This window comes from Hesperophylax consimilis, chromosome 13, assembly GCF_061612785.1.
Source record: "Hesperophylax consimilis isolate HC1 chromosome 13, BYU_Hcon_1.0, whole genome shotgun sequence".
NCBI lineage: Eukaryota > Metazoa > Arthropoda > Insecta > Trichoptera > Limnephilidae > Hesperophylax > Hesperophylax consimilis.
Genome location: NC_142848.1, coordinates 30,918,001 through 30,931,283, shown reverse-complemented (window position 1 = coordinate 30,931,283; position 13,283 = coordinate 30,918,001). Strand labels below are relative to the sequence as shown.

Here is a 13,283-nt window from a genome sequence, read left to right as displayed (position 1 = left end):
TGAACAAAAAATACAATTGAACTGAAGTGAAGTTGTCGCGGAAGCTGACCTTGGGAGAATAGTTCGAATACTACTGGTACTGGGCAAGAACTGAGCGCTGCAATGACTCAATAATAATTGGATAATTTTATGCAGCGCCGTTTTTGTGAAAAATTACCTCAAGGAAGACTCTACTAACTAACCATCATGCCGTTTGTCCGCAGGGCTAGGCGGAGAGTGCAGAGAGTAATGCCTCAAAATTTCGAAGGTGATTTTCCCACGAAAACGGCGCTATACAAATAATCTAATCATTATTAAACAAATAACACCTAATTAAACTAGGGCATGACTGATTATAAATAAAGGGAAGGAAAACAATTTATTTATCCAGAATGTTCATTATAATTTTCTTTGGGTTGAGTTGTTAACTCTTATTATTGTCAAATTGTAGGAAGACGTTCTAGTATAGTAGTTCTGGTAGATACATTGTTATTAAGCTCTCAACACACTTGCACAATGGGCGTAGGTACTTTGGGCATTTACACAATGGCCACATAGGGGTAGGGTGGTATACCTGCGCCAGAGATGTCAGTGTTTTTATCTGCGACATGACGTGCGGACAGCTGTAATAATTATTATATCTACGATTTGCTTTGTGCTTGTGAAAACTTTACAATATTTTGTGAAAAATTGACGTTCCGAGACCCCAAAACAATACAAAATGTCTTACGCTTACCTATTTAAGTACATTATTATCGGAGACACGGGTGAGTTATTGATTATTTCGCTAAAATGTTGTGAGATTTTTTCGGGTTTATTGACTTTTGAGCTGATCATCGATTTTCTGTCGCTGCAAATTTATGCATTCATGCGTTTCAAGTACACACTCGAAAGACAAAACAAAAGATTACGGCATTAATGTTATGGCCACTGACTTTTCCCCGACTTAAATTCTGGCAGATGTTTTTGTCTTAATATTTACGTCGAAACTAGTATTTTGATGGGTCTGTCACAATATAATGTATTACGCGTAGTTTATTTGCAAATTTGAAATCAAACGCAGTAATCCTAAATGATCTCTGAAACATGCTTCATTTTCATGAAAATTGTCATTGTCATAATTTGAAGGGAGGAGTTAGCATTTTTAGAGTAATACAGTTATCAGATGATATTGTGAATCATAGAGTAAAAATGACAAAAATTTTTAAAAAAGGACTGAAAGATGTCCAAAATACATTTGGATTGAAACATTTCGTGATTCGACATTTTCTTTCCAATTTATTTATTATTGCATTTAAAAATATATATTTCTATTACAATTTATATTTCTCATACTGTGCCTACTTGACTTGTTGAATGTGAAGATAGTATTATATTCTGTTTGCAAATGCTTGACAATGGTACATTTAGTATTATTAGCATAACTTTATTGAATTGGATTTAAAAATAGAAAAATTATAACTATGCGACACGTACAATAATGTTAAAAGAATGCTGGCAATTGTGTTTGCAAAAATCAGTGGTAAAAATTAGTTTTACGATTGTAAAGGTACTAATGCAACTCTAAATTATCTTGGAATTGAGACAATAATTTAAATAGCATAATAAGAACAATTCTGTAGTGACAATGAATCACCAGATTAACGACTGACTCATTACCAACAATACAACATACTGTTTATGGATCAGTAGTTTAATCAAACATTCAGATAATTGTAAAATAGAAAGTAGTGTCAGGACAAAATAACATGCTTAAATGAATGGTAACGTTTCTACCCCTGCTGCCTCATTAAACATTCAAAGTTCAATCAAATACTTGAAGGGCTCATGTTCAACTGAACTAACTAACTTACCAAAACACCGTTTTCCGCAGGCATAGGCAGAGAGGATGTACCGCCAAACAACTCTGTTTTGGCACACACTCCTTGCCTCATTCATATTCATACCGTCTCATACATACTCTTCTATTATTCTGATTCTTGACATGGGCCGACTCCAGTATCTAATTCACTTGATCGTGCCATATTTTCCCCCTGGCGTCCCCGACTTCTACCATTCACATTGCGTCATATATTCTGCTTATACTCCTTTCTTTGTTCATTCGCTCTACGTGCTCAAACCATCTGAGCGTCCCTTTCTTAATCTTACTCATCACGCTTAATTAATCATACTCATTACGCTATGTAAGCATCAGCCTTGCATTCTTTGCGGATCTCCACATTTTTCATATCATACATGGTTTTATAAGACATACGCCTCAGGGATCTCTTTTTCTACAGCATTCGTAAAGAGTTGAAATAACAGAAGAGTATGAATGGAGCAAGGTTTGTGCTCATTCACAACTAGGTACAACAATTCTGCCAGAGATATCGGGAAACTCGAAAATCCGTCGTTTTCTATTATAAACAGTAGGCTTTGATTCCTTTGTGTTTTGTAGTAATATTCGAGATAACAATCGCTCACCCCCTCGTAACCACAATTAGTAGATAACTTATCTAACGAAAGCTTATCCCAACTTGGGCAACCTTGGTTCATATTTGGAAAATAACCTATGTTGTTTTGGTATGTTACTGCATGGCAGGGTATACTTAAAATGCCATTTACCTACACTAGAACTCTATGAACAAAAATTTTCAAAGTAAGATTGTTTTATGTGATCTAATTCCACAAGGACTTCATTGTGAGTCAAGTAAAATTCATATTTTACAAAGGAAACTGTTATTACTACAGCCTCACGGCGGCTCTGTAGTAACCTCTCCCTCACAGACAGATGTTAGGTTAGGTCCAGTGTTGGTTTTCTCTAAAGTGCGTTTGTGAAGTGAACCCCCATTAAAAAAAAATCAACTGTTGATGATAAAAGTTAACAAAAAATTTGTTCATGTTTCATCTGCGACAAACAATTATTATATTTGTGCACTTATATAGCTAAGAATGAAATTTCTTTCCGGTCGCTTTTCTTCAGGAGCATTCCTGACTACCTTTCATAAAATGTTGGGCAATTAAGTGGTTAACCTGTTGAAGGCCAGAGCATAAATAAAACAGAAAAATTATTTTTTCAGCCTTCAGAGAGGCGCCATTCATAAATTCAAAAGTGGAACCTAAAGTTTAATTAGCCCAAACAATGCTGATTTTGTTTTTCATACATTTTTCGAAGCATTAAGGTCAAAATCGCATCGCAAATTATTCTAACAAGGGTAATATTATAATGCTCGCATGTTTTATGGAGACCCATCGGCAGTCCACTGGTTAAAGAATGAATATTTATTTATTTATTTATTAACGGACATCGTCCAAATTACAAAATAATAACACTAATAAAGTAAAATGAAAAATACAGGAGTATACAATGGTACATGAAAGCAAAGACATATGGTAGATATAATATAAGAAAATAAAGTGACAAGTCGAATCAAGTCAAGAATACGCCGTGGGTCAGGACCACAGGACACTTATAATATTCCGTCACTTGTTTAGCGACTGGCAAAAATCATTCAGACTTATCCCAAAAAAGTAAAGGTTTTGACTTGAGTTGACCAGTCTACACATTCTGGACAATGGTGAATAATATCCATAATTTGTCGAATGATGGTTGAGGAAGAGCAGTTCATTATTTCTGAGTCTTTGCGAGGGGATATTGAAGGGAATGAGTTGCAGTAGATTATTGAATATTTTATTATTTATATTGGATTCATTGTCTCGTATATCTTTGAATTAGGTTATCTTAGAAGTTTTGTTCTAAGGAATGAATATTGACTTTGATATCTCGTTTATCTTTTAACCTTTTAAATGCCAGTAGGTAGAAGTGTAGCTGTGCACAGCAGGCCAAGAATGCGAGTTAACTCGCTCTTGGCACAGAAGCGGTTAATCGGGTTATGTTAGATGTTTTGTTCTAAGGAATGAATATTGACTTTGATGTCTCGCTTATCTTTGAATTGGGTTATGTTACAAGTTTTGTTTGAAGGAATGAATATTGACTTCGATGTCTTGTTTATCTTTGAATCGGGTTATGTTAGTTTGGTTCTTTTAGGAATGATTTTGTATTTCTTTTTTTTTTTTTTTTTATTTTTTTTTTTTTTTATTATTTTTTTTTTATTTCTTTTTTACTCTTTATTATAAACACCCACTAAACTGTGAAAGCAGTTTGTCAGCAGGCTAATTTTACAATAATAATTCGACGGTTTAGAATCACAGGGGCCTATTTACAAAAACAAAAACATAGTTTTAAGATAAACGCAAATAAAGATTGGAATGCTCATATGCCCAACTGTATCTCTTAAACGGCTGTATGTAGGATTTAGAGCTTCACGTCACTAATAAATTTGATTATGGCATTATCGAAACCAAGCTTAACTCAAAACACCAGTTTTTGTAGTTAAGTCCCTGTGATCCTAAGCACCCGAATTATAATACTAAAGCATATATACAGGGTATATCGGCACGTACCCGACAAACTTTAACCAGCTATTCCTTAGCACATTTTGAGTAAAAAATGTTATGGGCACTTTGCTATCCGGTAACATTTTTTTTTAAATAAAAAATTTACTATTCATATTTTCACCACATTTCACCACTGTTTTATCCTGTGTCAAAGTTTGAAAACCCACCTGGCAATATTTTATTCGAGTTTCGTTGAATAATATATGTACGTACCTACATTAGCGCGCTTTTACGATCACAACGAAATGGCATGGCACCATTCGTCTCATTTTTAGCTATTATTATTTAGTGTGTATGAAAGAGCGTACACGCTTTTTGACACACTTGCTAATAACAGCTGTTGAACACGAGAAACAATGCCAATGACAGTGACGGAGTGTGGATTTTTTTAATCATTTTTTGTTTTTAATTGAAAAAAAATGTTACCGGACAGGAAAGTGCCTATAACATTTTTTACTCCAAATGTGCTAAGGAAAAGCTGGTTAAAGTTTGTCGGGTACGTGCCGATACACCCTGTATAATGAGAAATTACAATAAGTATCTATTTAAATATATATATGTATATATTTTTAATAATGTTTATTACTGATTTGTATAAACCTATTACAATAAACATGAAACAATTTACTTAACTTAAAAATAATTACACAAATACAATAATATATTTTAGAGTTTTGCCTAAATTGACTCTTGAAACCTTCAATGCTGATGCTGAAAATGTCAAGAGACCTAGAGATATCATTTAGCAGCACCATACCTCTTGTCATGCTATGCTGAGCCACATGGAATACAGCACATTGTGTGTCGACCTTGGGGGTAGTTGTTTGGTACGAATAATTTATAGCATTCCAGGAAGTATGGGCTGTCAATAAAATAGGTTATCTGATAATATTATTATCTTATTGTCTACAGTTTAGGATTGTTGTAAACGGAAGTGGCACCATCTATTATTTTCAAAAAGAACCGTGGAAGTCTTAAAACTGCGGCAACGGGTTTTTATCAGCTGTTACTTGATGGGCCCCTTTCCTCCTAAGTTAGGTTAGGTTAGAGCAAATGCATGTGATGAATGAATCGCGATGCATTATACACACCATGCATTCTCATAAAGATACCTTAGAAACTTTTTTGAATTTGTTCCAGTAATTTTATATATTTTTGCTGATATGGGACTCAAACAGCAAAAGCGTATTATAATTATTACAATATAAAATATATAGTCAGATAGATAAGATATTATGTACATACGCAGGTTCGATGATTATACATATTATCCTATAAACAAATGATAACAATGTTCATCTTTTTAAACCAACTTTTGTATCATTAACCCTCAGGCCTCTGGCATATTGACCATTATATTTCTTAAAGACGCTGTCAGAAAGTATGAAAATTTGTGTGTATTTCCGCTTCGCAATTAAATTCAAATGAATGGAATATTTCTGAATGAATTGATTTCTGAAAACTGAAAAATTGTTTTCTAAAGGTGATAAAACAAGCTTTCAAATTTTATTATTAGAAATAAATATATAATTTTTGAGTTATCAAAATTTTAAAAATGGCTTAAGTTTTTCATCCAAATACCGACCGAAAATTACTGATAATGTAAAAAATACATATTTTACTAGACAAATGTTTTATAAAATATCGCACAAATGTTTTGTAAAATATACCTCAGCACGGGTAAGCCACCCAGTAAGGCCAACATTACTAAATTGTACTAAGAAATGTAAGATATTGTGCCAAAAATATTGCCACCTCACTTTTTTGCATTTTCTTATAAAAAATGATTACTAAAAAGTTGCAGAAGTTGCTCAAATTGTAGTCAGAAACTTTGATTTCATAGATATATATTTTAATTCTTTTGTGGTTAACTGCTGGATTTGAATATAAAGCGTGGTGTTTTTTCTTTCTAACACTATTTAGTTCATATTTCTCACCATGACAGTAAGGGAGATACAATGATTTCTACGAGACCATAATATGAGCTGTTAAAAAAGCGAAAAAATTGACTCAAAGGCTAATTATAATAATAATAACATGGCATTTATATAGCGCAGTTTAGTGTCATTTCACTTCAAGTGCACTTTACTATAATAAACTTAAAAACAGTAATTTAGTATTAGTGGTCATGTTCTTAAAATTATTCCTACAGTGTGCCTTATCCAATACAGATCTAAACATAAAACTAAATATACTGTTTATACAAAGTGATGACAAAACTTAGAATAACAATAACAGCAGGACAGGACAAAACAACATTAAAACTAAAACATAATATAAAACAGGAGGCAGTTTGTGCTCAGAAATGAAAATCTTCTGAACAGACATTTTAAAAAGGTACAATAAGGAGACAACCGAAACCAAACAATTACCGGAAGTTTTAGAATATGGCTTATTATAAAATATTGAAAAGAAGTTAAGATTTATGAATTACTTTATTCGCAAAACCATACAAATTAGCCAAATTAACTCAATACTGAAAAAGCCGACTTAGGTAGTTTTATCACAAGGCCAGAGGAACTATGTAGCTGAAATTGCATGAAACAGAAAAACTCTCAATAATGGCATTGTTACATATTTTTCAAGTGTTCAATTTCAACGAGAAAAAAGAATGTTGAAATCTCTGGCGAAACCTTACAGCAAATACTAGTTATTTATGAAATGTCAATTAGTATTTAAGTTCTGTGGTTTCCCTCCCAAAGAAAAACCACGGCAGATAGAATAATATGGTGTTTGTATTTCTTTTGCAGGAGTGGGTAAGTCATGTGTCCTGTTGCAGTTCACAGACAAACGCTTCCAGCCTGTCCATGACCTGACCATCGGGGTGGAGTTTGGGGCGCGGATGATCACCATCGACGGGAAACAAATCAAGCTGCAGATATGGGACACGGCTGGGCAGGAGGCCTTCAGGTAATAACCCACTAATGGGCAAGTGACCCAATAAACTCCCCATAGCCCCAACAGCAATTTTTTTATCGCTTCCAATGATTTAGAGTCTAACTATACACCTTGTTTTGTGTTCATTGTAGGTTCAGGGGGTTGAGGGCCCCCAGCGAGGCGGGAGTGTACATTTGCCGGCGACTAGCTCTTTGGGTCGGCAAGATGGATTACTCAAGTTCAGGCGTGGATCGTTAATCGGGCTTATGTTTCTGGACCTACCTTTTGCTAGAAAGGGTTCACGTCGCATTCAGTTACCAAATGAAAGAAGTATTGTGATACATCGGGTTTAATACATCTAGCAGTACATGGCGTCACAATATGGGACAGATATTAGTAGTATAACAACACAAAACATAGGTGATAAACATCTTAGCATTATCCTATCTAATTTCTCTCTGGGCTCCGGTATACTGGAGTTAATATTACGGCAAGACACGACACAGCAGGGGAAACAGGTTAAATATTAAACTCACGTGTATCTTGAATATAGCGTTGGTCGTGATTTAGGCAATCCCTCGGCCAGGCAAGTAAAAGTGGTCTACCTGTCGTCTGGTATCGGCTACGTCCTTGGTTTATTAAAATAAGATCCCCATCTTATTTGAATGGGCGGCCGCTACGCTGCGGGATGCCTCGGCACAAAGCGTTGGAGTAGGACACGGGAACTCTCGGCACAACCATTGGCATGACCGAGCTCTAAGAGCGTTGGATTTTTTCTGCCCGGGATCACGGGTCATAGCCGCTGGCTGGTTCGTTGCCGCATTTCTGCTTGACTGGCGCCATGTTTGCGGCGCGTGTTGGAACTAAAAACTAGTAGGGCTTTCTCCGGCATTTCTGGAGTCCGTAACTATTGCCTATTCGCATTACGTAACATCATACTGCCAAATTTTAAATGGTAAATAATATTCAAGATAATCTTAGAAAAAAAACATTCCAATTACATACTTTTCTGTTTTACTGATTGTTGGTGTGACTGGACCCAAGTTTTTGATTGTGCCATCTCTTCCCATGTATGTTGACTATTTGTTGTTGTAGATCTATCACCCGATCATACTACCGCGGGGCCGCCGGGGCACTGCTGGTGTACGACATCACGCGGAGGGAGACCTTCAACCACTTATCCACATGGCTGGAGGACGCGCGCCAACATTCCAACTCCAACATGGTCATCATGCTCATCGGCAACAAGAGGTAATCTTCATCATATGCATCTGCGTACTAATGGCAAATTTATTACATAGCCGTAATAATAATAATATAAAACTTTCAGCGATCTGGAGTCCCGACGAGAGGTGAAGAAGGAGGAAGGAGAGGCTTTTGCCCGGGAGCACGGGCTGGTGTTCATGGAGACGTCAGCCAAGACGGCTGCCAACGTGGAGGAGGCCTTCATCAACACGGCCAAGGAGATCTACGAGAAGATCCAAGAGGGAGTGTTTGATATCAACAATGAGGTCAGTCATCAGACTCGTTACTCGTCATAATCATTTTAAGGACAGGTTGTTTCACACAAATTCAAATGTAATATTTTCATCAAATGGCCATTCAGCGCCATTTTGTTTTTTTCACATTTGAAAGGTCCCCGTTAAATGCTGATTCTAGGTGCGTTTCAGCTTTCTATCTGTAGTGTTTCTATTGTTTACTACACTTTTCTGTTGCTCAAGGCTCGTTAGATGATTGATGACTCTGATGGTTCGTTTACAGATTTATTACGATAAAAGCAATTACAACCGAGCTGTACAATATTAGTTGGTAACGTGTGCTCACTAGTGGGGTGGTTTTCCGTCTGGCGCTGCTCCGCCAGCGTCTGTAGTTAACGCGACCGGCTCGGAACTGCTCGGCCTTCCCGAGCAGTTCTGAACCGCTTGTACAGTGTTGCAAGACACTGCACTATCAAATTGTAATAAGCCAATAAGCTTAACAACATGATAGTTGTCCGCTTCTGCTGATCACAATTTGTTCAAAAGCTGACTTAGAAACGGCGTTTAACGGGGACCTTTCAACTGCCAAAAAAAAAAAATGGCGCTGAATGGGCGTTTGATGACAACGTTACATTTGAATTTCTGTGTAACAACTGTCCTTGAACTGGCAAAATCCTCAGAATCTTGTCAAATCTGAAAAATACAACATTTTCTCACAATAAGGAAGTTGAGTCCATTTTTTTTATTTTTTTTTTATCAATGTTCGCATCTTAAATACTGGTATTTTTTTTTTTTTTTCAAGTTTGTTTTCATAATTAAATTAATTCTCAAAGTTTAAATTTTATTAAGCCCGCCAAAACGAGCGGAATCCGAGCGGTAAGAGGCGGGGTGTGGTGTGACGTCATTCGAACTGTGAAAACCACGTCGCTTAAGCATTTTGTATGGAAAATTTTTTAATTCTTCAACAAGGAATTCCAGCAATTTTTTTACCAATGTTAACCGTCTATTAGAATTGATGTTATTAAAAAAAAGAAAATTGATTAAGATTTCATAGTTAAATTAATATTTTAAGTTAGAATATTTGCTTTTCCCGCCCGGTACGGTACTTGTACGGTATTGCCGTCGCTACTTGTTGACGTTCCCCGCGCGAATTCAGGACCACCGCGCAGAAAAGTAAAGACCAAAAGTAAAATAACGGTTTACAGCCCAGTTCACTGTGAGACTTTTCTGGGCGGCCGGCGGCCTGAAGTGTATCACATGCTATGTGACATGTATAATAATAAAAACTTCTAAGTTATGCAATAAACAACATATTATTATAAAGCACTATACGAATATGTATCTTTAGAAATCCATTTCATATAATAATAACAACAAATACGTACATATATTTGACAAACCCAAATAAACCTTTGGCCTATACACCTCTCTCATCTAAACCGACCATCTCTCATGTAATAGAAAGAGATGCACCATAGGTGATCCGTTGTACGTACAAGTCACGACACATGTGACATCAGAATTCTTTCGACCAATCGTGGAGCGTATACAGTCTATTGCTATTGAATGCTTTTTCAAGAACGTTTAACTAATTCTAAGAATAATAATATAGAAATATATTTAGAATCGATATTTTTTGATCTACATGAACATATTTTTTATAAGTCAAAATATTTTTCACTCAACTTCCTTATTTATGGATCTTACATAATTTCCTTTATTTTGATGAAGCTTTACATTTTGAATTTAGTTTATTATAAATGTCATAACTAACAATATGTATAATGAATTCTCCAGGCCAACGGTATCAAGATCGGGGCCCAGCATTCTCCGGTGGGGGGCGCCGGTGCTGGCGGAGTAGGGGGCAAGGGGGCTGCTGGAGGGGGCTGCTGCTAAGAGGTGCCCCACCCTCCACCCACCTGTCTGCTCTCATCCTTACATCTTTAATCCCACACAAGTGCCACTCGACAAGGTTTCAATCAGAAAACCAGAACCAGAAACAGACTACCTAACCTAACCTGAAAAAATAGTTGTCTGATGCATTAGGTACGAACACAGGTCGCAATGGAAGCTTGGCACATTCCCAATATAAATGATTTTGGTTAAATAAAATCATTGGGATTCTAATGTTCTGACTCTAGAGAACTTAAATTCACTCAATTTATCTGCTGCCAAAATCACTGTCTGTTTATATTAATTATTAAAAATCTTTACATCAATGGACAGAAAAACTTTTTCGAGTGGGTCACTTATTCGGGTATATGGGATATACTGGGCTGTTGTGAAATGAGGATCTGTACTGTAATTTAATCTAAAGTTTGTTTAATCGTCCTATATGCTGGTACATTTGAATTTCTGTTGAGAAATTTTCTCCAGGATAAGAAATTAAATTCACCCAATTTATCTGCTGCCAAAATCACTGTCTGTTTATATTAATTTAAAAAAAGCTTTAATCTACATCAATGTACAGAAAAAGTTGGGTTTTTTCGAGTGCGTCACTTTTTTTTTTTTTTTTAAATATTGTACAACAGATTGTTAATCCAATTACAGTACAATCTCCTCATTCTGACACTCTTAACATCTGGGAAGATTATTATACAAAAAAAGTATTAAGGCTAGTTACAGAGAAATGAAATGCATCTACTGTTTCTGAAATTTCATTCAACAGCGCCATTCCTCGTGTTTTGCTATGCTGTGCTAGAACATCTGTTCTGTCCTGTATTCGGGTGTATGGGATACTGGGCTGTTGTACTGTTGTCTTGTACTGAAATGGGGATCTGTACTGTAACTCAAAGTTTGTTTAATCAGACATTTGAATTTCTGTTGAGAAATATTCTCCAGATTGCATACTACAGACAGAAGTATGGGATTCATATATTTTTAATAATAAATAAAAATCTCAGATGATTTTATTTAGCTTTTTACTCCTCCATTTACCAGACCTAGCGTTGGTCACATTTTGATGTTTTGAGGGGGATATAACCGATAAAATTTTCAGGAATAGGGTTCCATCACATGAGAATATAGAGCCAATTATAAAATATTTTATTATTTATAATTAACTTAATCGTTATGTAAAATAAATGTGTTTTAGTTAATTATTGTAATTTGCTGTGAATTGTTTACAAAATACCACAATGCTTGACGCATTTATTCAAAGAAATGAGGTGTCTGGATTAATTAACGCGATGAATACGAAAATGGGCTCAATACTAGTTACAGTAGGAACTTTCTTTTATGCTAGGGCCACAGTAGCTGGACGGAAGTCTGGACTCTCGGAAGATTTTTGAAATTTTCATGTCTTATTAAAAGAATTTTACTAAAGCGTTGAATAATATCTGCTCACCCGTTGGCAATTTTTTTTGTTTCTTTAGTTTATCTTCAGTAAACTTTTAGAGAAATCCTCATTCTAGACACCTTCTTCGTCTCTTCGTATGCCGTAAGAAATCTTGATTGATTTCAACAATGAATGTTTTATATTTAGCTTTTAGATATAAATCACATCTCAACTAGACTAACTTTATTTTAATATTATTACTGTCTTTGCACTGGTAACATGATATAATTAATAATTGTTCGTTGATAGTTTGGAACATAGTTCAACAAATGCTATTTCTTGTAGAACATCACTTTTTATAGCCTTTATTTATGAACAGTTGCTCTCATCAAGACATTTCAAATTTATTAAATGTTACTGGCGCAATGACATAATATAGTTTTATCTATAAGCTAATATCGAACTTTAGACAAAACGACATTTGGTAGTTTTTTTTTTTTCGATTGATTTTATATGTATTTAAATATGCAACCAAAGGCTTCCAAAGGAGAATAAAAAACAGGAAATTGAATTGTTTTATTTGAAGCAAAAATGCATGATTTAACATTTCCATCTTTTCTCCTTGTGGCATCAAGTGAATTAAGGTTTCCTAGGTGATACAAGAGTCTATAGGAATTTTCAATTCATTCAAATACTTACAAACACTTTTGTAAAATATGTTGTGTAATTATTGTTATCAGTTCTTCATGTATTCAATTAAAGAGAAAAAAAAAAAACAAAATTTGACATGTTAATAATTAACATCGGCGTAAGATTTTTGCTTGCAATTAGTGTTATATTATTTTATGTAATGCTTTTTGCGAGTAATCTTGTCGGTGCTTTGCTAAAATTCAATATGAACTTGAAATGACCCTGTGCAATTTTTATTCTACTACTAAAGAGTGTTTTTGTTTTTTGTACAGAAATATATTTTAATCCATCAGTAAAATGGTTTTTATTATTTTACTTCAAATTTTTTTTCCTCAAAGAGAACCTTACTACGCCCACATCATAAGACATATCCATATATAATATAATATTTGGATAATTTGTATAACTTTTGTGAAAAATCTCACTTACCTGGCAGAGGTCACTTCAGATAAACACATTAAGCTTGGAGAAGATACGACTGCCCATAGAGGGCACTATAGTAAAAACACTGGGCATTACATCATTTCATGCAAAAAAATAGGTAT

The 13,283-nt window shown here is 35.0% G+C and overlaps 1 protein-coding gene across 1 annotated transcript; it reads left to right on the top strand.

Moving 5' to 3' along the window:
- The first annotated feature begins 550 nt into the window (after positions 1-550).
- Positions 551-13,021, top strand: Rab2 (RAS oncogene family member Rab2). Its single transcript, XM_089638994.1, has 5 exons — positions 551-746; positions 7,167-7,326; positions 8,389-8,544; positions 8,624-8,804; positions 10,569-13,021. Exons 1-5 carry the CDS (start codon positions 701-703, stop codon positions 10,665-10,667), a joined length of 642 nt encoding a protein of 213 aa, XP_089495120.1. The 5' UTR covers positions 551-700; the 3' UTR covers positions 10,668-13,021.
- The last annotated feature ends 262 nt before the right edge of the window (positions 13,022-13,283 follow it).